Genomic DNA, 27,763 nt, shown 5'->3' on the forward strand with positions numbered 1-27,763 from the left:
TCTTAGGGATATTGGGAATGTCAGCCCCGCACAGTATTGCAATTTGTCTATTACGCTTTAGAACTAAATATCACTTTAAAACTAAATCAAAAGGCATTTTGTTTTTGGTTGACAATAAGACTCTTCAGCAATATACAGAGAACGACTTGGGGTATCAAGTTGAGACTTTTGGGGCGGCAGCTATTACAACTTCTCCTCTTAAAATTTAAATAAACAAAAAGAGTGTAAGTGTATCCAGGTTGTCAAAGAGAATAAATCGAATCTTTTGGAAATAATCTTAAGATTTATTTGCCCAGGTCAACTTGAGGAGGTATAAAATTAACTCAAAAATACACTTTTTGCCAGCATTAAATTTTTGAAGTTACTACCAACATACAAATAGCAAGCCAAACTATGGATTCTTATGGGGAAAAAATGAAATGATACATTTTTTTTCATGAAAAGAAGATGTCAATAAAAACGAATAGAAATTAATTCAAATAACTTTTTCAACAAAACGAGTATTTCAAAGAAAAGTAAAGAGCTTCATTAAGCCGAAAATAAGCAGAAATAAAGTCAAAAAGCCTTCCAAGCGTAAAACTACCACAAAACACAATTAATAAAGAAATAAAACTCAAAACAAACACAAATTACAATAAATAGCCAAGCCAAATTAAAAACTAGCAAAAATCAACATTAGAGGGCAAAAAACACTCATGCCTTCTCAAGACCAGATAATAATCTTTGCTTTACTACAAAAATACGTTTTAAGTTTTTTCAATACTTTTACTTTAATAAATAAGAAAGTACTGAGACGTCAGGAAATAAATATTAATACATGCATATTAAACTGACAATCCACGTTCATTTGTTTGTTTGTTTTTTGTAAAGCACAAATTATGCTCTGGTCTTGAGAAGCTATGGGGGTTACGAGCCATTCTAATGTTAATTTTTGCTAGTTTTGTGTTTTATTCGGCTATTTATTGCAATTTGTATACGTTTTGAGTTTCATTTTTTTTATTGATAGTTATTTGTGGTAGTTTTACAGCTTGGAAGATTATTTAACTCTATTGCTGCTCATTTTTGGCAACATGACAAAGTTGTTTCGTTGAAAAAGTGTTTTAAATTAATAGTATATAAGTAGCAGCCTTACTCCTGTTTATGTTAATTTTTTTTCCTTTTAAGCTTAATTTAGTAATTTCTTTTGCTTTCTGTTTTTTTCAGCATTTACTTCTCAATGTATAGCCGTATTTGGTATATCCACGTTTGATTTAATTAGGTATTTTCGGTTTTGATCACCTTTGACATTGTTTATTAATCGAATTTGATTCATGTTTGCATTAAAATTGAAAAATCATTAAAACATAGTCCTGAGCTTTAATTTGTGTCTTTACCTTTCATTGAAAACATATTGTTTTTTTACTGTTTTTAGAATAAGTATCATTTAGAGCCGATAAATACAAATTCAAATGTGTAAAGGCATAAGTAATTGAATTTGGGAGTAAAAACAATATATAACTTTTTTTTGTTTAGCTGAGGCTGAAAAGGAAATGAAACTTTATTCAAGACACAAAGACTTTTCTGTCATTCGCTTTGCTGATGCAGCTTCAATACAAGAGTACTTCTTTACTGGTGACTCTACTATGATCTTTCTTCCCAGATCTGGAGATCAGGTAGGCCTGCTGTGTTTCATTTTTGGAATTCATTAGTATTCCACTTTTTCCATATACCTGAAAAGTTTGTTCTGTGTTTTGGCTTTTGTTTTGTCTTGGCTTTGGCTTTTGTATCGGACTTAACTTTTGTATTTCTCGCCAAATCTATCCTATTATTCAGTGTAAACAGCTGAAAGATGCTGAAAATATGCATAAAAGATTTGAAATAGTCATTTTTTAGAATTAAAAAGTTGACACCTTGAGAATGCTATTGTGCAGCTGTTAGTTGGAAACCAAGGAATTCAATTATAAGTTTGCGCAGTTACTCACTATGCTCATCTTGAATTTGTGATTCCCTAAAACAAAGCGTTGTCGTTATCTAATGGCCCCAATGTAGCGTTAAGTGACGCCAACGAAATATTTTTTACACAAACCATTGGAATATATTTTCTCGAGAACGTCAAATATCAACAAAGCATCAAAGTACGGTGCTCTCAGTTCTTCTATACATCAAGTGCTATGCAGCATCAAATCAAATAATATAGACAAGGCAATTTGAAGAAAAATCTGTATTATAATATGTAGGGAACATTTTAAAAATGAGGCACGAATAATGCTACAAGTAAAACCAAATAGTTAAAAAAATAATTAACTATTAACTATAAATTAAATTAACTAGCAATTAAGCATTGAATAGCTAAAATTATTAACAGTCGTACCACTTTCTAAAGGATGCCCTAGATGGTCAATGATCTAGATCAAAAACTTCCGTTAATCGATTGACTGAAGCATGATTGACCATCTAGAAACCTGTTTGACGCTTGAGTCAAGCGTTGACGGCTACTGATAGAAAGTTTGAATGACTCAATCCTTTTGATCAAAAGCAGTGTGTTAGATCAGCTTCGGTCAAGATTGAAGGGCTGATTGAAGGGTTGGTTGAAGATTGATTGAACCACATACCAATGGATTGATGGAAACTTTTGGTCAAACTGATTTACTCTTTACGGCCTCCGTAAGAGACCACAGGCTAGTCACAATGAAGATGGTTACCATGAGCAACTGTCATGCGAAAGCCACTAATAACAGCTTAGTTTCTGTAAGGTCTCACAGTTTAAATGTTTTAACTAACTTACATACATAGCTTAACATGTAATAAAATACTAGGTAATAAAATAAAAGTAGATTTGAGTAAAAAAAAAATTGAAGGATGAATTAGCTGTAAAGCTAAACACTTGCCTTGTGAGAAAGTTACCTGGTCCTTAAGAATTGCGATCAATTGAAACGACAAGGACTTTTATGGAAATTTCTTAGGGAGGCGGCAAGGACATGGTTCTTTACTTTTGCCTCATATGTGGAAATATGTTTGAGACGGTGGGTCATATGATTGGTGAGTCTGAAAAATTGAGCAGGGAGAGAAATAAAATACTTTAAGATAGTAGGTTTGATGAAAGAAAACTTTAGAATGTAGTGAGGGATAAGGGCTTTGGTGTGTGTTTAAAGATTAAAATATTTTTTTAGACTAGCAATGGTGCATAGAAACAGATTTTTATTGTATATTAAATGGTTTGATATATGTGATGTTTGTTTTTAATCAGTTTATTTTAGTTGTATCAAACAGTTCGTGGTAACGAACTGTAGTAAGGAGCGACCCGGCTAAATAGTAACAAAAACTCTAAAAAATGGAATTTTGATGCCAATAGTTACATCAAAAGAATCGCATTTTAATGCTAATTTTAAATATATAAATTTAATCAAGATTAATCTTACCTGTCAAAAGTTAAGAGCCTGAGAAAATTTGCCTCATTTTAGAAAATAGGGGGAAATACCCCCTAAAAGTAATACGATCTCAACGAAAATCACACCATCAGATTCAGCGTATCAGAGAATCTTATTGTAGAATTTCAAGCTCTTATCGACGAAAATGTGGAATTTCGCAATTTTTGCCAGAAATCAAATCATGGATGCGTGTTTATTTGTTTTTTTGTTGTTCTTTTTCTCCAGGGGTGATCGTATTGACTCAGTGGTCCTTGAATGTCACAAAAGGGCTCATTCTAATGGAAATTAAAAGTTCTAGTGCCCTTTTTAAGTGATCAAAAAATTGGAGGGCACCCAGGCCCCCTCCCACGTTCATTTTTTCCCAAAGTCACCGAATCAAAATTCTAAGATAGCCATTTTATTCACCATAGTCGAAAAACCTAATAACTACGTCTTTGGGGACGACTTACTCCCTCGCAGTCCCCGTGGGAGGGACTGCAAGCTACAAACTTTGACCTGTGTTTACATATAAAATATTCACATATTTTTTTGGTTTGGGGGGAGAGTTGAGGGGGAGGGGTTACGTGGTATGATCTTTCCATGGAGAAGCTTCTCATGGGGGAAGAGACTTTCAATGGAGGGGGTGCAGGATTTTCTAGCTCTATTCAAAAAAACAATGAAAAAATAAATATGAAAAGTTTTTTCTACTGAAAGTGAGGAACAGCATTAATACTCAAAACGAACAGAAATTATTAAGCATATGAGGGGTTTACCTCCTCGTAATACCTCGTTCTTTACGCTGAATTATTTTTAGTAATTTCAACTATTTATTCTAAGGCCTTTGTGATTGAGGGGTCATTCTTAAGGAATTGGGACAAAATTTAAGCTGTAGTGTAAAGAACGAGGTATCGACGAGGGGTGAGCCCCCTCATATACGCAATAAAACATCCGAATATAGAAGTTCGCTACGTAAGTTAATTCGTAAGTTACGTATATTTTTTACTTATGAAAACGTTAGTAAAAAATTAAAAGTTATAGTTGCCTTTTTATGTAATTATATAAAAAAACTAGTTTTTTTTAACTGAAAGTAAGGAGCGACATTAAAACTTAAAACGAACAGAAATTGCTCCGTATATGAAATGGGTTGTCCCCTCCGCAATCCCTCGCTCTTTACGCTAAAGGTTTTAATTGTTTTAAAAAGCAGAATTGTGGCAAAGAGTCAAACTTTAGCGAAATTCCACATTTTTGTAGATAGGAGCTTGAAGAATTTTGCTATAGGGTTCTCTGATACGCCGAATGCGATGGTGTGATTTTCGTTAAGATTATGTGACTTTTACGGGGTGTTTTCCCCTATTTTCTAAAATATGGCAAATTTTTTCAGGCTCTTAACTTTTGATGAAAAAGACTAAATTTGATGAAACTTACATCAGCATGAAAATCTGATTCTTTTGATGTATATTTTAGCATCAAAATTCCGTTTTTTAGAGTTTCGCTTACTATTGAACCGGGTTGCTCCTTACTACAGTTCGTTACCACAAACTGTTTGATCAAAAAATTGCAGGGCAACTAGGCCTCCTCTCTCGCTCCTTTTTTCTCAAAATCTTCCAATTATAACTATGAAAAACCCATTTAGCCCAAAAAAATTAATATGCAAATTTCGTTTTAATTATTTATGCGCGGAGAGCCAAGATCCAAAAATGCATTAATTTAAAAACGTCCAGAAATTAAACAAAAAAAAGTTTTTTTAAGTTTTTTTAAATGAATCTAAGAAGCGACATTAAAACTTAAAACGAACAGAAATTACACCGTATATGAAAGGGGCTTTTCGTCCTCAACGCCTCGCTCTTTACGCTAAAGTTTTTATAAATTTTTAAGAAGTCGAGTTAAGAGAAAGAGTCAAACTTTAGCGTAAAGAGCGAGGCGTTGAGGACGAAAAGCCCCTTTCATATACGGAGTAATTTCTGTTCGTTTTAAGTTTTAATGTCACTTCTTACTTTCATTTAAAAAAACTTGTTTTTTTTGTTTAATTTATATAAGAACTAAATTTTTCATTACGATAGCCCTCTGGCTTGTAGAGCAATAAAGTTACTTTTTATTAGTATTATCAAAATCTTCACGACGTGTTCAAACTTTAATGCTAGAGTTTCCGGTTCCGAAAGTGACACTAAGTATTTGGCCTCTGGTGCAAGAACTGTTCGAATACACCAAGGACACACAAAGATTGGCAGCTTTTTAGGGCAGTGATTCTAATCTGTATTAAATTAGAGAACAGATAGTTCATTCGTAAAACTAGATTTTACCTTTAAAAGAATATTTCTTTCCTTCTACAGACTTTCTGTACGTCGAGTGAAAACAATCGATAGATATTAAATTTTGCTCAATAATTGTTTACTTTGCCAACTAGGCGTCCGACTTTTATAAATTATGATTTTTGGTCAAAATTAAAACATTAGAGCATGGGTATGACAGAAAGGGGAGGGGGCTTAAGGATTGCAGAAAAAAGACATGATAGGAAGCCAGCTTGCCATTAATTTGCTTTTGGTCTTTAAGAGAGGTCCTTTTGGTCTTTCTTTTTTTCTTTTTTATTACTTTTCAATTCGAATTGACCCTCTTGGCAAACTCTTCTTCCGTGGAAAAGGGTCCAAGCTTCTTCTGCTCTCATTTTTGTCTGAGGAGGGGAATTAGAGAGCTTAGCTTTTCTGATTTTATTAGCATTCGTCAAAAAAAAATAAAATAAATACCGGAGGCATTTATAGATTAGTCCATGACACATTTATTTTTTGGGAGGGGGGGGGGGAATAAAAAATAAGTGAGAAAAAGTAAAAGCTAGACAATAAAAATAAACACAGTTTTTTTCCTTGCTTTGATTTTCAGTTTCTTGAAATTGAGGGAACTGTAAAAACTAGGGTTAAAATGACACTTGAAACACATTCTTTGTTCGTTCGATCTCTTTCTCTTTTCTTAAATTTTTTTCAAATATAAGTAACCAAGAGGTTGATTTACTATTAAGGTACCTTGAAGGGGGCTTAGATTTATGTGCTTCATGACACAAAATGTGGAGAGGTGGAAGGGGCATCCACAAAGAAATTTTCTAGGAGGCAGGATACAAGCGTTACAAGGAAGTTTTTTGACGTTTAAATAGTAATATTAATTTTTATGTTTCTTTTATGCATTTCAAAAACCTCGTGATATCAATGAGTAAGTAACCAAAAAATGGTTTTAATATAAATAAATTTAAAAAAATTACATTTTTAAAGTGATTCCAGCCATGAATATTTAATATGTTAGAGCTGCCCAACAAAAGTTACAATTCCTTAAAATTTATAGGCATTAACAATGAAGGATACAGTGTTAGTCGAGTAGCATAAAGCATAATTGATACTGATAGCCATACACCCCTTACATCTTTCTAAGGATTTCCAGACTGCCGAATGACGTAATAAGTTTATCTTATTAATGTGTTAATGATATTTTAACAGAATTTTGAATATTTTTGTGAAATTTTTAGTAAATACGGTATAATTAATCTAAGTACGGACCAGTAGGTGGCACCTTTCCAAGGTCATTCTATTTAAAAAGTCAATGAACTCGTACTTGACCTGTATATTCATCAATTAACATTGTATAAACTTTGTAAATTTTTAATTCCTCCTTCAGAGGTTAATAATGTTATGAAAATTCAATCATTAAAATCCAAATTCTGACTGAAGTTATCAATATGAAACTTTCAGGAGATTAATTTTGAATAAATCCAAAGATTATTTTGAACTTCTTCTTTCAGGGGAAACTGCAGAGCAATATATAAACCTAACATGAATCTAATTAAGGCTTTCGATGGGTTTCTAGGGCTAGCCCCTGAGGAAAATTTTCTTTTATTTCAATTCTGTATATTTTAAGTATTCCCTCTAAATTACCCCTAAAATTATTGTGTTTTCAAAATATTATTAGAAATGAGACATTCTGATTTGTATATAAACAGATTTTTTTTTTCTGGATTGAATTTTTTCAGAACTTCAGTTCTTAAAAAAAAATTCAGGACTTTCATTTTTTTTTTTTGCAAACATTTCTTAAATAGAAAAAAAAATCTCTTCAAAGATAAGTTTGGGTATTGCCTCCTTCTTTGACTGTAAAAGTCTAAAACCTAGTGCATTATTGGTGCTTTACTGAAAGTTGTAAGTCTTATGAACAGTGTTAATAAGTAAAGATAAAATGAAACTGAATATTTGATATATATAATACTATTAATTGTTGAAAAATCATCAGTTCAAGATCTTATTTCACTGTAACTTTATTTTCATTTTCTATGCTGCAATAACTGGAAAAGAAAATATTTGTAATATAATTCGTTTTCAGTAAAGTAGGTAAGCTTTATACTTTTACAGTCAGGGAAGGGGGCAGTATCTAAACTCTTGTTTGTGGTGAAGATATATTTGTCTTGAACAGTCTTTGAAAGAACCAATAAAATGAAAATAAATATTTGACATAAAATGATAATAATTGCTGGAGGCCCATCAGTTCAAAATTTAATTTTTATATTTATTTTCAATGCTGTAATGATTACAAAAAAAATATTTGAAATATAATTCGTTTTCAGTAAAGCGCCAATGACGCAGTAGGTTTTAGACTTTTACATTGATAGAAGGAAGCAAAACCCAAACTCTTTTTTGAAAATATTTTTGTTCGTTTCAAGCTTAATTTACATATTCAATTTTAGTTTCACTCGTTTTAAGATTTATTAATTCCTTTATATTAGTAATTATTGTGTGTTTGTTTGTTATGATTGTTTATTTAGTTCTTGCTTGTTTTGGGTTTCATTTAGTTTTGTTGGTTTTGGGTTTCCTTTATCCCTCAATAGCAAATTGTTTTGTTCGTTTCAAGCTTGATCTGCATATTCAACTCAAGCTTTACTCCTTTTGAGATTTATTTATTCATTTATATTAGTAGCTGTTGTATTTTTTTGCTACGATTGTTTATATAATTTCTGCTCGTTTTGGGTTTCATTTATTCTTTAATAATAATTTTTTTTTTTTTTAGTTTGAATTATTTTAGGTTTCTATTTCTTCTGATCTTAGGTTTAATATGGGCCTTTACTTTTCTGTAGAAAACTTCTTTTTCGGAAAGTTTTTTTTCATTAATTTCTGTTCGTTTTTTATTGCCAATGTTTCAAGATTTTTAAACTTCTCAATTTCAAAATTAAATTAAAAAACAAGTTTTTTCAACTGAAAGTAAGGAGCAACATTAAAACTTAAACCGAACAGAAATTACTCCGTATATGAAAGGGGCTGATGTCTCCTAAACACCCCGCTCTTTACGCTAAGCTTGACCCTTTCTCACAACTCTTCTTTTTAAAACAATAAAAAAACTTTAGCGTAAAGAGCGGGGCTTTTAGGAGGGAACAGCCCCTTTCGTATACGGAGTAATTTCTGTTCGTTTTAAGTTTTAATGTTGCTCCTTACTTTCAGTTGAAAGCACTTGTTTTTTAAATCAATTTCTGAACGTTTTTGAATTAATACATGTTTTGATTTTGGCTCTCCGCAAATGAACAATCAAAACGAAATTTGTATATTAATTTTTTTTGTGGCTAAATGGCTTTCGCATAGTTTTAATCGGACGATTTTGAGAAAATAGGGGTGGGGTAGCAGGCATACTTGCCCTCTAATTTTTCGGTTACTTAAAAAGGCAACTAGAAGTTTTAATTTTTTTTACAGACGTTTTTATTAGTAATAAATATAAACTTACGAATTAACTTACGTAACAAGCTTCTATACTCGTACATTTTATTATGTATATGAGAGGGTTCGTCCTCTCGTCAATACCTCGCTCTTTACAGTAAAGCTTAAATTTTTTCCCAATTCTTTAAGAATGAACCCTGAATCACAGGTCGTAGAATAAATAGTTGAAATTACAAAAAAAAATACTTTAGTGTAAAGAGTATTTAGGAGGAGATGAACTTCCTCATATGCGTAATCATTTCTGTTCGTTTTAAGTTTTAATGCTGCTCCTTACATTCAGTTGAAAAAACTTTTTCATATTTATTTTTTAATCGTTTTTTTCAAAGAATGCTAGAAAATCCTGCGGCCCCTTCATGGAATTTCTCTTCCCCCATGATAAATTCTCCGTGAAAAGATCATCCCGTTTAACCCACTTCCCATGACTCCCCTCCCCCAACCAGAAAAAATCCCCCTGATAACGTCTATACACTTCCAAATAACCATTTCTATATGTAAACAATGGTCAAAGTTTGTGACTTGCTGCCCCTCCCCCCGGGGACTGTGGGGGAGTAAATCATCGCCAAAGACATAGTTATTAGGTTTTTCGACTATGCTGAACAAAATGGCTATCTCAAAATTTTGATTCGGTGAATTTTGGGAAACAATGAGCTTGGGAGGGGGCCTACGTTCCCTCGTAACTTCTGATGGGTAAGAATAAATTTTAAGAAACTTATATATTTAAAATCAGCATAAAATCTGATTCCTTTGATGTGTCTATTAGTATCAACATTTTTTTTTTATACTAAACCAGTTTTGGTTACTATTGAGCCGGGTCGCTCCTTATTACAGTTTGTTACCACGAACTGTTTGATAATTTATATTCCAAAATAAATTAACATTTTTAGTCAGAACTAATAAAATAAACTGAATATTGGATATATAATGATATTTGTAGCTGAAAACTCACCGGCTCAAAATTTTGTTTTGCCCAGGTCAGATATAAAGCTTTGATGCTTTTAGGCCCAAGTGTTTTTGCCTTTCCGTTTTTGCAAGAGTTTTGGGTAAACCCCTAAAACTTTGGAAATAGTGAAAACCGCAGGCCCTAGTGGGCCTATTGTTAAATCCTGGTCTGGTTTCTCTGCAAATTTCATTCCCCTTATACTTTTACCGTTAGGGCGGGAGGTAACCATACTCTTGTTTGTAGTGAAGACACTTTTCAGTAAAAGTACATTGCTCCCACTTCCTGAATATGACCAAGGTGAATCCTCACTTATCGATGAAATCCCTTCTCCCAAAAAGTATTTATTTCAAAATGTTTTTTTTTTAGTTTAATACTTTCATCAAAGTATCAAAACAAGTATCAAAGTAACAATATGCAACTTGCACAATTAATAGCCCTTGCACAATAAATTGGAACTACCATGTAAATCACTAAATCCAAGTATCAAAGTAAACAAAGTATAAAAATAACAATAATTAAGTACCATAACTCAGAGCCATTTCCCTGTGGCTGGAGGGGGGTCAACCCTGGAAGAATAGTTATTTGGCCCTCGAACAATTTTGAACAAATTGCTATCTCTAAATTTTGACCAGTTGCCCCTTAGGAAATTGGGACGTGGGCTAGTTGGCCATTGATCGCTTTTGACTCTTCAAAAAGAGCGAGGAGATTCAAATTTCAGTTGAATTATTCTTCTCAAAATACGACCACACCTTCCACAGAATCTTATATTCTTATCGTGGGCAACTTACATAAGTTAGAATCCTTACCCCGTTGCAGGAGATAATTTCTCAACCCCTAAGTTATAGTAATTTTAATTTTGAGGTATTTTGAACAAAATGGCAGTTTCCAAATTTTGATAAGATTCATTTTGAGAAAAAAGGCACAATGGGCTGGAGGGCTTGTTGTTTTTTTTATCACTTTCTATTCTTAAGAACTTGCAACGTAAGAACTTATATGACCTCGGGACATAGCTTACAACACTTTCCCCCAGGCTCTGGGAGATTTGTTGACCCCGGAGTTTTGTTATTTGATCTTTAAACTAAATTGAATAAAATAGCTGTCTCAAAAGTTTTATTTGATGCGTTTGAGGGAAAATGGCTTTTGAGGGGGGGCTAGTTTCCCTCCGATTAGTTTTGACTCTTGAGAGGGACACTAGAAACTCTAATTTATAATCAAATAAGCCCCCTTTGAAGTTTATACGACCATCCCTTCCATAAAAACCTGAAATGCCTCCAGGCATATTTTACATCATTTGCCCTCACATTCTGGAGGGGTTGTTTTATCCCTATAATTTTTGTTATTTCACCTTTGGTATATTTTGAAAACAATAGTTATATATAAAATTTGATTGGACGCATTTGGGGAAAAGAAGGTTGGGAGGGAGGAGAGCTAGTCCCCAGAGGATCACTTTTAACTTTTAAAAGCTGAATTAAAACTGTCCCTCCAAAGTTTACGCTACCACCTCTTTCACAAGAACTTTAGATGCTCCAAAGGCATAAATTACAGCCCTTCCTTGGGCTTTGGGGGGGGGTATATGTTGACAACTAATTTTTTTTTTATCTTATCGTCGGATTATTTCAAACAAACTAGCTATTGGAATATCTTCATTTGATATATTTGAGGAAAAGAGGGTGTTGGTATCATGGGGAGGGGGGTAGATACCTTTTGTTTACTTTTAACTCATAAGGAGGTAAATTGAACTTTCAATTTCTAATCAAATGAGCCACCTTTAAAGTTTATACGACGACACTTTATATAAGAACCTTATACTCCTCCGGGTTATAACTTACAACACTCGCCCCGGGCTCTGGGGGCTTGTTTTGACACCGGAGCTTTTTTATCTGACGTTTGAACTATTTTATAAAATGGTTATCTCACTATTTTTATCGGATGGGTTTGGGGAAAGAAGGCTAGGGGGAAGGGGTAGTTGTCCACGATTCTCTTTTGACTCTTAAAAAGTGAACTAGAACTTTCAATTTACAATCAACTGATTTCTCTCTATTGTTTAAACGAGCATCCCTTTCATAAGAACCATATACTCCCCCAGAGCATAACTTAGAACGCCCGCCCCCAGGCCCTGCTGGGTTGTATCGACACTGAAGTTTTTCTTATCTAGCCTTTGAACAATTTCTTACAAAATCGCTATCTCAAATTTTTTAATCAAATGGGTTTGGGAAAAAGGGTGTAGGAGAGGGGGCCTAGTTGCCCTCGGATCTCTATTTACTCTTAAAAAGTAAAATAGAACTTTCAATATCCAATAAAATGAACCCTCTCTGAAGTTTATGCGAGTATCTTTTCTAGAAGAACTTATATAACCCAGGGCATTACTTACAACACCTGCCCCCAGGCCCTGGGGGTTTGTATCAACGCTAAATTTTTGTTGTATTATCTTTTAACTATTTTTAACAAAATGACTATCTCAAAACTTTATCAGATCCATTTGGGGAAAAATGAGCGTGAGGGTGGGCTAGTTGCCCTCCGATCTCTTTTGACTCTTAAAACTGATCTAGAACTCTCAGTTTCCAAACAAATGAGCCCTCTTTCAAGTTTATGCGAGAATTGCTTTCATAACAAGAGCAAAGAGCTCATCTGACACTTTTGACGAGTTCGGAAGAGCCAAGAGCCTTCAGCCCCCTAGATGGTAGAATCGGAGAAAACGACTGTTATCAAGTCAGTTTGTGCAGGTCCCTGACACACCTACCAACTTACATTGTCCTAGAACGTCTACAAGCACCAAACTCGCCGAAGTATTGGAACACCCCTCCCCCTCCTCCCAAAAAACACTCCCCCAAAGAGAGTGGGCCCGGTCCGGTTATGTCAACCACGTATCTAGAACTTGTGCTTATTCTCGAACTCGCCAAAGCACTAGAAATTTCCCCAACTCCCCCAAAGACCTCGGATCTGGTCCGGTTATGTCAATAACGTATCTAGAAGTTGTGCTTATTCTTCCCATTAATTTTCATCTCGATCTCTCCGCTCTAAGCATTTTCCAAGATTTCCAGTTTCCAAGATTTCTGTTCCCCCCTTCAACCCCCAATATACCCGGATCCAATCCGAATTTAAAATGGAGCATCTGAGTCATGACATCTTTCTATGTATCAAGTTTCATTAAGATCTGATTCCCCATTCGTGAGATAAATATACCTCATTTTTTACGATTTACCCTCCCTCCAGCCCCCCCCCCCCCCCGATGTAGTCGAATCAGGGAAGCGATTGTTATCAAGTCAAGTTATGCATGTCCCTGACACGCCTACCAATTTTCATTGTCCTAGCACGTCTACAAGCACCGAACTTACTGAAGCACTGTAACACCCCCCCCCCCCCCCAAAAAAAAAACTCCCCAAAAGAGAGTGGGTCCGGTCCGGCTATGTCAATCACGCATCTAGAGCTTGTGCTTATTCTTGAACTCGCCAAAGCACTAGAAATCTCCCCAACTCCCCCAAAGAGATCGGATCGGGTCCGTTTATGTCAATAATGTATCTAGAAGTTGTGCTTATTCTTCCCATCAAGTTTCATCCCGATATCTCCACTCTAATCATTTTCCAAGATTTCCAGTTTCTAAGATTTTCCTTCCCCCCTCGAACCCCCAATGTGCCCGGATCCGATCCAAATTGAAAATGGAACATCTGAGACATGACATCTTTCTATATATCAAGTTTCATTAAGATCTGATCACCCATTTGTGAGATAAACATACCTCATTTTTCACGAGTTAACCTCCTTCCAAAACCCATCCCTATATGGTTGAATCGGGGAAACTACTAATATCAAGTAAATTTGTGCAGGTCCGTGACACGCCTACCAATTTACATAGTCCTAGCATGTTCAGAAGCAATGAACTCACTAAAGCACTGGAAGTCCCTCCAGCTTTCCCAAAGAGAGCGGATCCGGTCCAGTTATTTCAATCACGTATCTAGAACTTGTGTTTATTCTTCCTACCAAGTTTCACAGGGATCCCACCAAGTTTCGCCTGCCCCCGTGCCGGGGGGTTATATCTACTCATGAGTTTTCTTTATATGATGTTTGTACTCTTTAAAAAAATACAATTTCAAAGCTCTTATGAGATGGATTTAGGGAAAAGAGCGTGGAGGGAGGGGGGATCGTTGCCCTCCGATCTTTTTTGATTCTGAAAAAGAAATAATTGAAACTTTGAATTTCCAATCAAATGAGCCCTCTCGTAAGTTTATACGAGTATTCCTTCCATTAGAAATATATATCCCCCACGGTGTAAGTTATAACACCTGTCCCCAGGTGCGAGGGGGTGCGTTGAAACTGGAATTTTTGTTATATGATCTTTGAACTATTTAAAAAAAAAAATGGTAATCTTAAAATTTGTCGGATGCATTTCGAAAAAAAAGGGCGTGAGGGGGGCTAGTTGCCCTCTGACAACTTTTGACTCTTAAAAATATCACTAGAAATTCCGATTTCTAATTCAATGAGCCCCCTCCGATGATTTTACGACAACCCCTTTCATTAGAAGTGCCCCTGGGGAAAAAAAATATTGGAGCCATATGGCGTTTACTATAACCCATACGGCCTATTGTAATCCAGAAATGGAGAGCAATCATTAGCGAACTAGTATGTGCGAAGAACAAACCTGTATTTTGAAAAGTAAAGGATAATTTTTGGTGCATAGAGTATCAAGCAAGAGGTGTGCACTGTATTCTTTGGAAAGAAGATGCGCCTGTTATTGGAACGCCGTCAATCGAAGAAGTCATCGAATATTTAGACAGTATTATCACTTTTGAATTTCCAGATAAGGTAGCAAGTCTAGCACTCGACAAATTGGTTGTCGATCGTCAAATGCATCGATGCAATAAATACTGCCAGCAAAAATTCAGAAGAAACCAAAAATGGATCAGTTACTGTAGATTTGGATTTCCACGTCCTTTAAAAGAAAAGACGGAGTTACATGACATCATTGACTGCTTTGCTCGATCAAACCGCAAAAACAACACTTAAGAGAATTTATGACCTTCCAAATAAAGACACTGAGCGCTGTGCTAGTGATTATAGCCTTTCATTATTAATGATAACTTTATCCAATATGGACGTTCAGTATATTACTCACATTGGTTCAAAACTACCATATTATATCACAGATTACATGACAAAGGCAGAAAGTCCTGATTTTGACAATATGTGGGAAGAAATTAAAACATCCCTTAAAATTACTTGGTCAAAAAGCTTGGTCATATTTATTAAACTCAGTGAAAACACACCAATTTGGTGCCTTTGAAGCAGCTGATAGACTTCATGGTTCTAATCTGTATATCTTTTTGAGACGATTTAGATTAGTCTATTTAACGAAGCTAATGGAATTAAAAAGCTGAAAACCTAAAAGGAAACAGAAAAACTTGCTGAAAAAGACCCAGAAAGCTCATATTTACTTAATAACTCACTGGATAAATGATCTGCATACAAATAGACCTGACAATCTGTAAAATAGGAATTTATATGAACTGCTCATTTGGTATGAACGTGAAAAAAAAGAAAGGATGAGAGTAAGAGATTGAAAAACGATTCATTCTACTTAAGAAAACAAATCCACAAACCTTACATCATTAAGCACAAAAAATTTAATCCCCTCGAATCTGAGTAGAAGAATGAACTTTATTATAGCATGCTTTTCAAAATTTTTAAACCATGGAGAAGAAAAATGTGACATTATAGTCGGTGGCCTAAGCAGTTTTCGAGAAACTGGTGCCCAAGTTGAAAATTCACAAAGAATTTGAAGAGAAAGTCCGAGAGAGAGCTAAAGTCATTCATTAAAATAAAATTGACAATGAGACAAAAATTTTGGAATAAATAGATGATTCCAATACAGCAATACAAGGCGAAGTAATTGACAAAACTGCTGGTGCAATGGAGGACCTGACACAAGTAAACAGACAGACTTTGGAATTTGACACAATGGATCAGTTTAAATCAGACTACAAATCACTGAATATTGATCAAAGAAGAATATTTGACAAAGTCATGACCATCATCAATGGGTGGGGAAGGAGGCCTAGCTGCCCTCCAATTTTTGGTTACTTAAAAAGGCTACTAGAACTTTTAATTTTCAACGAACGTTTTTATTAGTAAAAAATATACGTAACTTAAGAATTAACTTACGTAACAAACTTTTATATTCTTATATTTTTATTATGTGTACGAGGGGGTTTGTACCCTCGTTAATACCTCGCTCTTTACACTAAATCGTAAGTTTTGTCCCAATTCTTTAAGAATGACCCTTGAATCAAAAAGGCCGTAGAATAAATAGTTGAAATTACTAAAAATATTTTAGCATAAAGAGCGAGGTATTTATCTCCTCCTAAATACCTCGCTCTTTATCAGCTTTCTTTACATTCACAAATAAAGAAGCTTGTATTTCATGACAGTCCACTGGATCGTTTTGGAATTGTAGCCTAACCTGAATTCAGACTAAGGCATATTGAAGAAAGTGGATTTGGTCAGAAAATTCATCACTCTTTTGTAGATCCAACACTCCATAATTTTCGAGAAACCAGAGAGAATAGAGAAAGGGCAATAGTTGCAAAGTTGCTTACGGTCACTGTCTTTGTGGAGGGGTATGGCCCTCGTCAACTTGAGAAGAGAGGGAGAGACTTCATGTTTAAAGCATGAATTGATAACAGGTTCGATAACGCTGACACAGCAATTGATGGTCTTCTTTACAAGGTAAGTTGACAACCAATTTGGTGTTTTGAAGCGACCATTTTTCACAGCCTTCACAATCTTCAGGAGTTCATTTTAGTGACAGGGGACAGAGACATAGAGAAGCTATACTGCAGAGAGAGATGTTTTGTTTAATCCTCTGTGACGGCAGTTGACCAACCATAAGCTTCCTCTACAGTAGCTTCTTTAATACCTGCAAAGAATTCGTTGAGTGTGTTCAATACCTCTTCTTTTTGAGTTGAAAGTACTTTATCTGACTTCATCATAGTTTCAGAAAACAGTTCGCTGTTGTTTGTTCAGGAAACCATTTAGTATGGTCCATGTCTTCAAAGACATGGAGATTGAAGGGTGTTCTTATGAGTCTTAAAATAAGATTGATAGTAATTTAACCTTGTGAGTTTCAGTTTGATCACAAAAAATAACAATTATACTGTATTGAATTAATTCAAACTCCTGTGAAATGTATTACGAACTAAAAGGGTTAGAGTAGGGGTGAATTATCAAGAGTGTTTTTATGTATGCATTAGGATTTTAAGGATTTGATTCTTTCACGCCAAAGGTCAAACCTGCTCTTATTTGCCAATAATGGTATATATAACAACAAGTAAATTGTATCCTTTGCAGCTCTTTCTCCAATGGGGTGTGGTACGGTGGTGGGAAAATGTTATTATCCGTCAATATGAAAGGGACTGCTTCCTCATCAACGCCCCGCTCTTTACGCTAAAGTTTTTTACTGTTTTAAAAAGAAGAGTTGAGAGAAAGATTCTAACTATAGCGTAAAGAGCGGGGCGTTGATGAGGAAGCAGCCCCTTTCATATACGAAGTAATTTCTGTTCGTTTTCAGTTTTAATGTCGCTCCTTACTTTCAGTTGAAAAAACTTGTTTTTTTTTATTTAATTAGATCAAGGAACTAACGACTCGGATTGTTCTTGAGCGATTCAGTGAAGTATTAGTTAGTTGTAACCGCTGTTACCAGAAATTGTCGACGGAATGTTGCCAAGAAGTATGGAGATACGGGAACCGTTTATATGAATCCAATTATGCTAGGTGTAGGTAGTTGTCATGTGTAATTACTGTCTTATCCGAATATAAATTCAGATATACAAATACACAAAAAGCACTCAAGCTTTAGAATTTTTTTTATGGACCCGAATAGATAAATAAAATAATGTAAATTGGTCACTTCGCTGCAAGCAATTATTTAAATTTTATTTGTGTAAATAGGTCTGCATGAAGTAAAAAACCAAAAACATGTACTTTTTATTTGTAATTTCTACAAGTTTTTACCGCACCCTGGCAAATAAAGATGGCCAGACCACAGGTACCCACGCAGGGGAGGGATTCACCCCCCAAACTCTGTAAAATGCTTAATTTTTCCTGGGAAATGTTTGATTTTCCCGTGTTTTCCTGGTATTTCTTGCGTAAGAGTTAACCCCCCCCCCAAAAAAAAAATTCTCCTCGAATAGTAATTTCTCTAATTTTCTCCTCAAATAATAGTTCTTTTGGAAATAGATCTTCCTATTTACTTGCCAAATTACGAAGAATAACAACGCTATAATCGTAATTTTGAGTGAGAAACCCTTTGAGTCCAACCTTCTCATGTTTGTTTAGTAGAAGCGGCGAAGAAAACTGATAACTTTGTCTTTGACTGATTTGACACATCCGAAAAGGAAATGACTAAGGAGTAAAATGTCTGGACTTCAGCTAGGCCTTGGTTAAAACTCCCATGAGACAAAATACTTTGAAACACATTGCTAACTATAGGGAAGGGAGTAGGAGTGAACTAAGCTTCAAACTTTTGGTTTTCTTTTGTAAGGTTTTTGAATCGTTGTAATCTCTTGTCAAAATAAGGAATAATCATTTGTAATAGTTGAAAATTTTTGTTTTTTGGACCTTCTTACTGACATTGTATAACTGGTTGTATTCAAAGGGTTTTCTTTCGTAAGGATTTTGAATTGTTGTAGACCCTTGTTAAAATAAATACGAATATTTTTGCAATTATCAGTTTTTGGGTAGCTACGTAATTTAAAGTCTTTTCATACTAAGATCTATTTAAAGATATTTGGTCAGATTTCTAACAACGATTTCTGCTAACGTTCAAACTTTTTGTTTAGTTTTTTAAGGTTTATAAATTGGTGTAATCGCTTGTCAAAATATATGCAAATATTTTTGCAATTACCAGTTTTTTGCTTTTTAAGCAATTTAAAATAAACTTCTTTATGCATGAAAACCTTCAATTTTTCCGCATAAGTGTCTCAACTGTGACAACATCATTGTCATACTGATGTATATAAAAATGACGTTACTGACATAATTTTTTTCTAGAATTAAGATCCTTATGGAGTTTTCTCAAACTTCTGACCTATGTAGATCATTTTTAGGCCAGAATATTTCCCAGGATGCCAAATATCTAAAAAAAATTTGGAACTATTTTCAAGAAAAAACACAGACATACATACACACACAATTACTGCTAAGACAGAACTAGCCTTATAAGTGAGCAATAATTGCGTGTTTATGTATGTATCTATGTTTGTATTTAAATTATTTTTATGAAAATTACTCCATGTTTTTTCGAAAGAATTTAATTCCTGGAATAATCTGGACTAAAAAAAGATCTAAATATGTTAGAAGTCTGAGAAAATTCGTTAAGAGCCTTAATTTTGAAGAGCAAATCTTTATGTGAGTGACGTCATTTTTATATGCAATGACAATGACATTGTCACAAATGTGGAAAAATTTAAATGTTCATGCATGGAGAAGTTTATATTAACTGTTTTAAAGAGCCAAAAAAAACTGGTAAGAGGAAAAATCGGTTATGTTTTGAATTTTCTTTCACAGTGTCCTTTTTCGCCCGAGTAGATGATTTAATTTTCTTAAATGAAAGTAAAAAATAATTATACGAATTTATCTTATATGGTTGAATTTCAAAATAGTAACAAAGAGTTTTTCTTGTAGTTTACGTTACACCTTACTCCACATACTCTGCTATAGCTGTTTAAACGATTCGTAAGCAACACTCTTGATTATCCAATGCTTAAATAGTTTTGTTGTTAGTATAAACTTTTATGTGCATCTAATCAAAATTCATTTTTTCCAGAATTCGCAAGTTAAGCTTTCTGCCTTTATACATGCTCTTGCCGAGTCTAAAAAGGTGGCCATTGTCCGTCGAGTTTATAGTGACAACATGCCACCCAAAGTCGGTTTTCTATCTCCAGTAATCAAACCCAGCACAGAGGTATTATTTGAAAGTTTTCTTCTTTATTAGTGTATATATATTTTTTTTTTTTGTATAGGACGGTATTCTTGACTCATTTAACAATATGCGAAATATTTTCACAAGTGTGACGTGAACTCCGCTTAAGCAGATTACAAATTAATATTTAAGCGTAGTTTTGACCAGAGAGGGCAAATTTTTCATGTAAAAATAACAAATAACATTGCTATATAAAAAATAATTGCTATTTTTTTAAAATAAATCTGAAGAGATACTTCTACAATTCTTCTTCTTAGAATACCGATCCTAACAATTTTGTAATATACCCTTCCTGTCAAATTAGCTTCATTGAAAGTAATATTCCTGTGCATACTTGTTTAAAATAATTTGAATGAAATGTTTAGGAAAATTGCCGGACATATACAAAAATAGCAAATAACTGAACAAGCTGCAAAACTAACAGACTTATGAATTAATTCGTGGATTCTATTGACCATAATATTAATGACTAATAATACAGAATTTGGAATATCTTGGAATAGCGAACAGTGAGTATAGAGCCGCCTGATTGTCAAGCTAAAAAGCCGCGTGAACTATGATTTTAGAGTAGAATACATATAAAAAAGCTTGTTTTAAGGTTATATAAAATATATAAATCTTTTAAGTCTAAAACTAGTCATCAAAAGCCACGAGCCAGAGAGACCTTACCTAATTTCAAAAACAAAAAGAGAACACTTCTAAATTAGAAATTTATTTTCATTGAAACTTCACTATCAAATTTAGCGTGTTATAAAACTTTGTTGGGAAGATATTAGCCCTTGTGTGTGTGTGTGTGTGTGTGTGTGTGTGTGTGTGTGTGTGTGTGTGTGTGTGTGTGTGTGTGTGTGTGTGTGTGTGTGTGTGTGTGTGTGTGTGTGTGTGTGTGTGTGTGTGTGTGTGTGTGTGTGTGTGTGTGTGTGTGTGTGTGTGTGTGTGTGTGTGTGTGTGTGTGTGTGTGTGTGTGTGTGTGTGTGTGTGTGTGTGTGTGTGTGTGTGTGTGTGTGTGTGTGTGTGTGTGTGTGTGTGTGTGTGTGTGTGTGTGTGTGTGTGTGTGTGTGTGTGTGTGTGTGTGTGTGTGTGTGTGTGTGTGTGTGTGTGTGTGTGTGTGTGTGTGCGTGTGTTTGCACACAATTGTATATGAATGTGTCACTGATATAATTTTTATAGTACCTAGAATACATAACACTGCCATACTCGGAAGATGTTCGAAAAATAACGTTTCCATCCCTGCTCGAAGAGAAAAAGAAACTAACCGATGATCAAAAAGGTGCTATTGATGACTTAATCGACAGTATGGATTTAACTAGTAGTGACGGGTAATTATAGAAATTCTTTTTTATTCGTTTTACTTTTTAAGGAATAGGTATTTTTGGAAATTGGAAGGTTTAAAAGATAATAAATACTTACCCTTTCCAATTTACTATCTTCTGCGCATGGCTTGTTCCATATACTTCTAATTCAGACTAGCCTAATCAAATCCAAAGAACCTTTAATAGTTATGGTGCTGAGGTTCAAGTTTAAGATCAAACCAAAAGGTAGAAAGGATTCATAGCACTCAAAAATAAAAAATAAATTATAAATGAATTGGGCTCTCAAGTATGTGGAATTCAAAATTTTAATTGGTCAGAATGTACATTTTTTTTCTCAATCCAACTTTCATAGAATAATCTGCAGTTGTAAATCACTCCATTCTTTCAATTGTCCATGTAACCTAAATTCCAAATAGCTTCAAAAATGATTTGGTAGAAAGCCATGTTGTCCTAGTGTCCATTTTAGCCTGGAATCTGTAAGCACAATTTGACAATTTGACACTTTGCTTCCGACGGACTGAAGTGTAATGCCTCTCCAGATATAATAAAAGGGTTTCGCTTTCCTTCTAAAAAAGTTTAAAAATTATTTATTCTTTCAAATCGGAAGCAACAGCTCTTATTTTGCATTTCAGCTGCTCTTAAGCAACGTCATCGTATCCAGCGGTTTTCCCATTTTTGAGGAAATATAGGACTGAAGCAACTTCTTCAAACAGGATTGACCCAAAAAGTTATCCTTTGTAAACGGACAACATTATCTTCTACAATAGTATATCAGCTAAATCGGGCATTGGAGTGCTTTTTCGTTAGCATGGATACGGTTTTACTGTCGACATGGCAATGTGTCTTTTCTGCATTGGTTGCAACGTTCTCATCATTTAGTCTTTTCTTATTCATTGCACATATTTTTACTATTTTGTTAATTCTTCTCTATAGGTTTTTCAACTGTCATATCACTGCCTATAAACAGGTCGACTGGATTAGATTCATTGCTTACCCTTTTTTCCTTCTTCAATTTCTTATAGCCATGAATTCAACTTTGCATTCTTAATACGCTCTTAAAGTAATCTCTAGGGAGAATATACTATTTCACGACTGTAATCTTGAAATTGCTGGCGAGTTAAGTTACAGTACTTGTTGACGAGTGTATGATCGATTTAGTTCGATGATTCTTATTGGTAACGCCGCGTGACATGTAGTGGAGAGTTTCTAATTAAGAATTCCTCGAGTTATTTGTTGGTGAACATACAGCTATAAACGTTATTTTTGCCTGGGTTGTCGCTAAACACGCTTGAAAGATGCAATAATTGATTGGTTCCCAGTCTACAAACCATTTATTTACTGCCCCGCTTAAAGTCAGTGCTACACCAGCTATTTTTGAGGGATTTTTTTTTTTCCAGAATATAACACATGAAAAAATTTTTTTGATACTTTGAAATTTACATGATAAAATAGATCAATAAAATTTCGAGGCCATTGGTTGCCTCGAATTAAAGTTCTAGAAAATTAAAAGTTCTAGTCGCCTTTTTAATTAGTCAAAAAATTAGAGGGCCCTCGCTCCTTTTTTCTCAAAATCTTCCGATTTAAACTATGAGAAAGCCATTTAGCAAAAAAAAAAAAATATACGAATTTCGTTTTAATTATTTATATGCGGAGAGCCAAGATCAAAACATGCATTAATTAAAAGACGTCCAGAAACTAAATAGAAAAAACAAGTTTTTTGAAATGAAAGTAAGGAGCAACATTAAAACTTAAAACGAACAGAAATTACTCCGTATATGAAAGGATATTTTCCTCTTCAAGGCCCCGCTCTTTACGCTAAAGTTTTTTACTGTTTTAAGAAGTAGAGTTAAGAGAAAGAGTCAAACTGTAGCGTATCAAACTGTTCGTTTTAAGTTTTAATGTCGCTCCTTACTTTCATTTAAAAAAAACTTTTTTTTATATTTAATTAATAAGGAAGACAACAATCTTTTCAACTGAAAGTAACAAGCGATATTAAAACTTAAAACAAATAGACAATATTGCGTATATGACGAAGGGGCTGCCCCATTCTCAATACCTCACTCTTCATTTTATAGTTTCTTATTACTTTTGAAAAAGCTTCTTTTTGGTTCTAATTGAAAGACCCTTGTGTTCCCCTAATAACCGTTATAATTTCTGTTTGATTTAAATATGTATATTATTCATTTCTTTCCATTGAAAAAAAAATGTGTTGAACTTCTGATCATTTTTTAAATAACGCCAGGAAATCCGACTCAATCTCCACGGGTCCCCCTCAAAGATAGATCCCTTAAGCAATTATATCCCGGTCACAATCTACCCAGGGCAATAACCCTTAACATCTCAACGCGTAAAATTTTGTCGGTGAATAGAAAGCAGAACAATTAAAAATAGTTTCTTAAAGAAATTCTGCAAATTCCCCCAGTGTCAAAATTTACTCTGAAAAATCACCCCTTCCTGGAAAATTCCCTCTGAAAAGTTCCTAAGTAAAAATCTCTCCGTAAAAATCTCTCCGTATAAAATCTCCCAAGCAGAAAATTTCTCCCCCCCATTCCAAAAATGTATGTTTGCTTTCCATAAACAAATATTATGCAGAAACGCTGGGCAAATTTTATTAGTTATAGACCTTTCCCCAAGGAACGTGCAAGGTCATGTCATCTTGAAAGGCACAGTTATTGGATCTTCCCACTATGCTGAACAATAAAGGTATTTCAAAATATTAACCAAGCGATTCAGGGAAAAAAGTGGGTAGGAGAGGGCTTCGATATCCCCCAATCTTTATGTTCTCTTTAAAAGGTAACAAAATTTTTTTTATTTTCATTCAAGCGAGCCATCTTCTGTTATTTTTGGACCATTAAATCCATAGAATCACCCCTGGAAAAATAAAAATACAAAGAAACAAATAAACACCCATCCTTGACCCTTCTTCTGGCAAAAATTGAAATTCCATCTCAGGTAGGAGCTTGAATCCACTACAGTCAGGTTCTCTGATTCGCTGAATCTGATGGTGGAATTTCCCTTAAGAATATTTGACTTTTAGTGTTTGGTTCCCCCTTTTTCAAAATCAGGCAATATTTCTAAGGCTCATAACCTTTGATGAGCAACATTAAAATGGATCTTTCGGTACTTTTCGGGCCCTCTAAAAAAAAATTTCCCCTAACAAAAAAGTTTGCAATAAAAGGACCCCTATGAAAAAAAAATGTAAAAAATACTCAATAAAACCGTATAAAACTATAATTAGACTAGTCTTTGACTATAACTGACTTAACACTCTGCTGTATATACATGATACCCATTATTACAAATAATTTGTCTGTTTGAAGGGATTTTTTTAATTCTATCATTGTTTTATTTTAACAGGAGAGAATTGTATAGAAGTGTTGATATACCTAATCCATATTCCAAAGTTGTTCGTCAAGTATCGAGGCATCTACTATTACACCCTGAAACTTCAGTAATGGAGCCCATGGACGAAGCAAAAAAACAAGCCATGAAGCCTTTAGAAGTATCAAATGATCTTATTGAAAAAACAGCTCCATCTTTGAAAAAAGTCGCGGAAGTTTTCCCTGTAAGAGCTTTCAAGAGAATCAAGCAGAAAAAGGAGTAAGTGTCATTCTGAATTGCCCATTGAGTATTTTGATTTGACCCAGTTATTTTTCCGAATTAAAAAGCTCCCCCGCTCGAGCTTTCATGCACCTATCCTTCTTCAGAGGTAAAACAAGGATGCACATTATTCTAGATTTAAAAAATTTTATGATCTAAAATTCTAAAGGGATAACTTTTTTACTGAATGATGTTAGCATTTTGTTTTTATTCTTTGTGATTAATAAAACTGAAATTATTTGTTTGAGTTTTACAAAAAACTCAATCAGTTTAAAATACAGTTTCACTAAAAAATTGAAACAGAATTCAATACTATTTAACGCAACACTTTTACCACAGAGCCCCATTCACATTATCCTTATGCGTTGCAAACTCGTCTAATTCAAAAGGCTTGAACTAAACTCTCATTTCCTTGAAAGTTAAGCATATCAACTGTCTAAAGTACGATTAACATGTTAATTTAAAGTTGGAAAAGCTTTGTTCGATGGAAACCCCAAATTTTACGTTATGAAGTGTAACCCCATCGGTAATATCTATAAAAAGCTTAGAATTCCGGTGCCACCTACAGTAGAGTGAAAACACCTATTTCTAGTCAATAAGACTGCCAAGCGTTGAAAATCCACCAGTGAAGGTAACCCACGCTTAATACGATGTCTAAAAATTTCTCTAAGTTCTACCTCTTATTATAAGTAAATATCTTTGATCTGTAAAACCCCGGTCGTGTCTTAACGCAGGAGAACCAATGCTCTGATACTCTCCCTCTGTCAAGGAATACTTTCAAACAGGCTGGCAAAATTAGTTCCCAAAACCACTACAGCTTATACCCCACATATGAGATAATCACGTGTTCCATCCAATAGACAGCTAATGAGAAATAGACATACTTCAATGTGTTATTTTATATACTTTGAAGATTTAGAGATGCTCTTTCAATCAGATGTCAAATGGTATTTTTAAGAGGTGAAAGTCATTGAAGGGAAACCAGACCCTCTCCATTTTAATTGTGTCCCCTTCAAAGATACCTGACCAAAATTTTGAGATAACCATTTCGTTGCAAAATAGCTCAAATTTCCAGTAGGTAAGAATAGGTGGATGATGGAACCCCTCCCCTAGTCTTTAGGACATAACTACACATAAGGCATATACAAACATTTACAGGTCTTTTTCGGCTGAGGGAGAGGACCGTCTTTGATCCTGTATCCCCGAAGAAACTGGATGTATTCGGCTGAACTTTATGGTAATGTTGTGGAAGATGTTGAGCTGTCTCAAAACATAGCATGTGCATGATGACGATCAAAAAAATACGTCAGCGACATCTAATGGACGGACCTGGGTATTTTAAAGAGAGACAGGGCGAGAGAGAAATAATTTATTAACCAAAATAATGCTTACACAATCTTTCAACAATCATCAGGGAAACCCAATGTGTTGTATATGATGGTTGTTTTCATCTTTGTAATCTACTAATAATATTCAGGCTTCACCTATAAATCAAAATAAAGAAAAAGTAGTGAAAATATAACAACTTTTAACCATTAGTACACATTATTAAACAATATCGTCAATAGAACCATAAAAAAAGTGGAAACGAATCAACAGCAAGACATACTTCAATCAACTTAAATCATTAACAACTTCCCAGAAGGTAACCAGGGCTGCCAAATTTTTTTTAGGGAGTGTGTCATATTTTTTCCGAAAATGTACTTTTTGTGTCATCTCAGATTCCATAATGTGTTACAAAATGTGTCATATTTTTTTGCTACAGGTGGTATCATATTTAATTGTCAAATCTTTATTTAGAGTTTTGAATATATAATCTTTTCCAAATCAGTTCAAAAAGGAGTAAACTTAACCTTATCCAATTATCTTGGGATCTTGACCTTTTTGTGACGTCATGAAAGAAATAGAAACATTCGATTAAATTAATGTTACACACTATGAATTTGTGTCTGGGCGGCCAACGAGGCAAGTTTACATTTATAAAAGTTTTAGGGACAATCAATTCCGACAGCAAATTGAAAATAGACTTTTCGTATGACGTCGTAATCGTAATCGGCTCTATACGTAATCGGCTTTATTGGCTAAGCTTTTTATTTACTCAATATGTAAGCCATTCAACCAGCTTCAATCTAGTATTTCTGTCATATTTTTTGGTGCATTTTTAGGCTGGATGGATTATTCTGAAGGAAAGAATTCTCTGGAAATTTGTAATCTTGTCCAAGGTTGGATACCCCTCCTATACTCCTAAAAATGGGAGTTGCTGCTTATGCACACAGCTTTGGTAAACTGCATGCTGTTTAATTTTTACTATTAAGTACTTACCAGTTGGCTACATCAAATACTCAATCAAGAAGCCAATTAAGTTCAGATATTCAGCGTGTATTTTGATTTGAAATTTCCGCCTATGGCTGTTTTTTTCGCGTCGTTTAAGTTTTAAATACGGTGATGGCATCTGTCCTGTATTCTGCACTGTTTGTGTACTACTGCCACCGCTAGGCAGCGCTATTCCCTTCCATTAATTTGTAGCTTTTCTGGAGGTAGAAAATTGAAATTTTACTTTTCTTTTATTACCATTTAAAAATCAAGACTAGGATGACAAAAATGTGTCATTTTTTTTAAAACTCTGTCATCTTTTTTTGAAAAATGTGTAATTTTTGTCGATTGTGTCATTTTTTATTGAAAAATGTGTCATTTTCTGAATGTCTGAATGTGTCATTGTGTCACGTAACATCAAATTGTGTCATTTTCACACAAAATGTGTCAATTTGGCAGCCATGAAGGTAACGTTTCAACCCACTCTTGAACTGGGTAGCATTATCTGT

At 34.3% G+C, this 27,763-nt stretch overlaps 1 protein-coding gene across 1 annotated transcript; it reads left to right on the forward strand.

Annotated features, from left to right (window-relative positions):
* Positions 1–1,589: 1,589 nt before the first annotated feature.
* LOC136029809 (X-ray repair cross-complementing protein 5-like) lies at positions 1,590–25,167 on the forward strand. Its single transcript, XM_065708265.1, has 4 exons — positions 1,590–1,652; positions 19,876–20,013; positions 21,199–21,347; positions 24,699–25,167. Exons 1-4 carry the CDS (start codon positions 1,623–1,625, stop codon positions 24,943–24,945), a joined length of 564 nt encoding a protein of 187 aa, XP_065564337.1. The 5' UTR covers positions 1,590–1,622; the 3' UTR covers positions 24,946–25,167.
* Positions 25,168–27,763: the final 2,596 nt, after the last annotated feature.

The sequence above is a fragment of the Artemia franciscana genome, chromosome 8 (genome assembly GCF_032884065.1).
Source record: "Artemia franciscana chromosome 8, ASM3288406v1, whole genome shotgun sequence".
NCBI classification, from domain to species: Eukaryota; Metazoa; Arthropoda; class Branchiopoda; order Anostraca; family Artemiidae; genus Artemia; species Artemia franciscana.

Bases quoted from the DNA above. Each gene is read 5' to 3' on its own strand.
- LOC136029809 (XM_065708265.1), top strand. From the start codon at position 1,623: ATGATCTTTCTTCCCAGATCTGGAGATCAG. The intron at 1,653-19,875 runs GTAGGCCTGCTG...CATTTTTTCCAG, and splicing joins TTCCCAGATCTGGAGATCAG to AATTCGCAAGTTAAGCTTTC. The intron at 21,348-24,698 runs GTAATTATAGAA...TTATTTTAACAG, and splicing joins GATTTAACTAGTAGTGACGG to GAGAGAATTGTATAGAAGTG.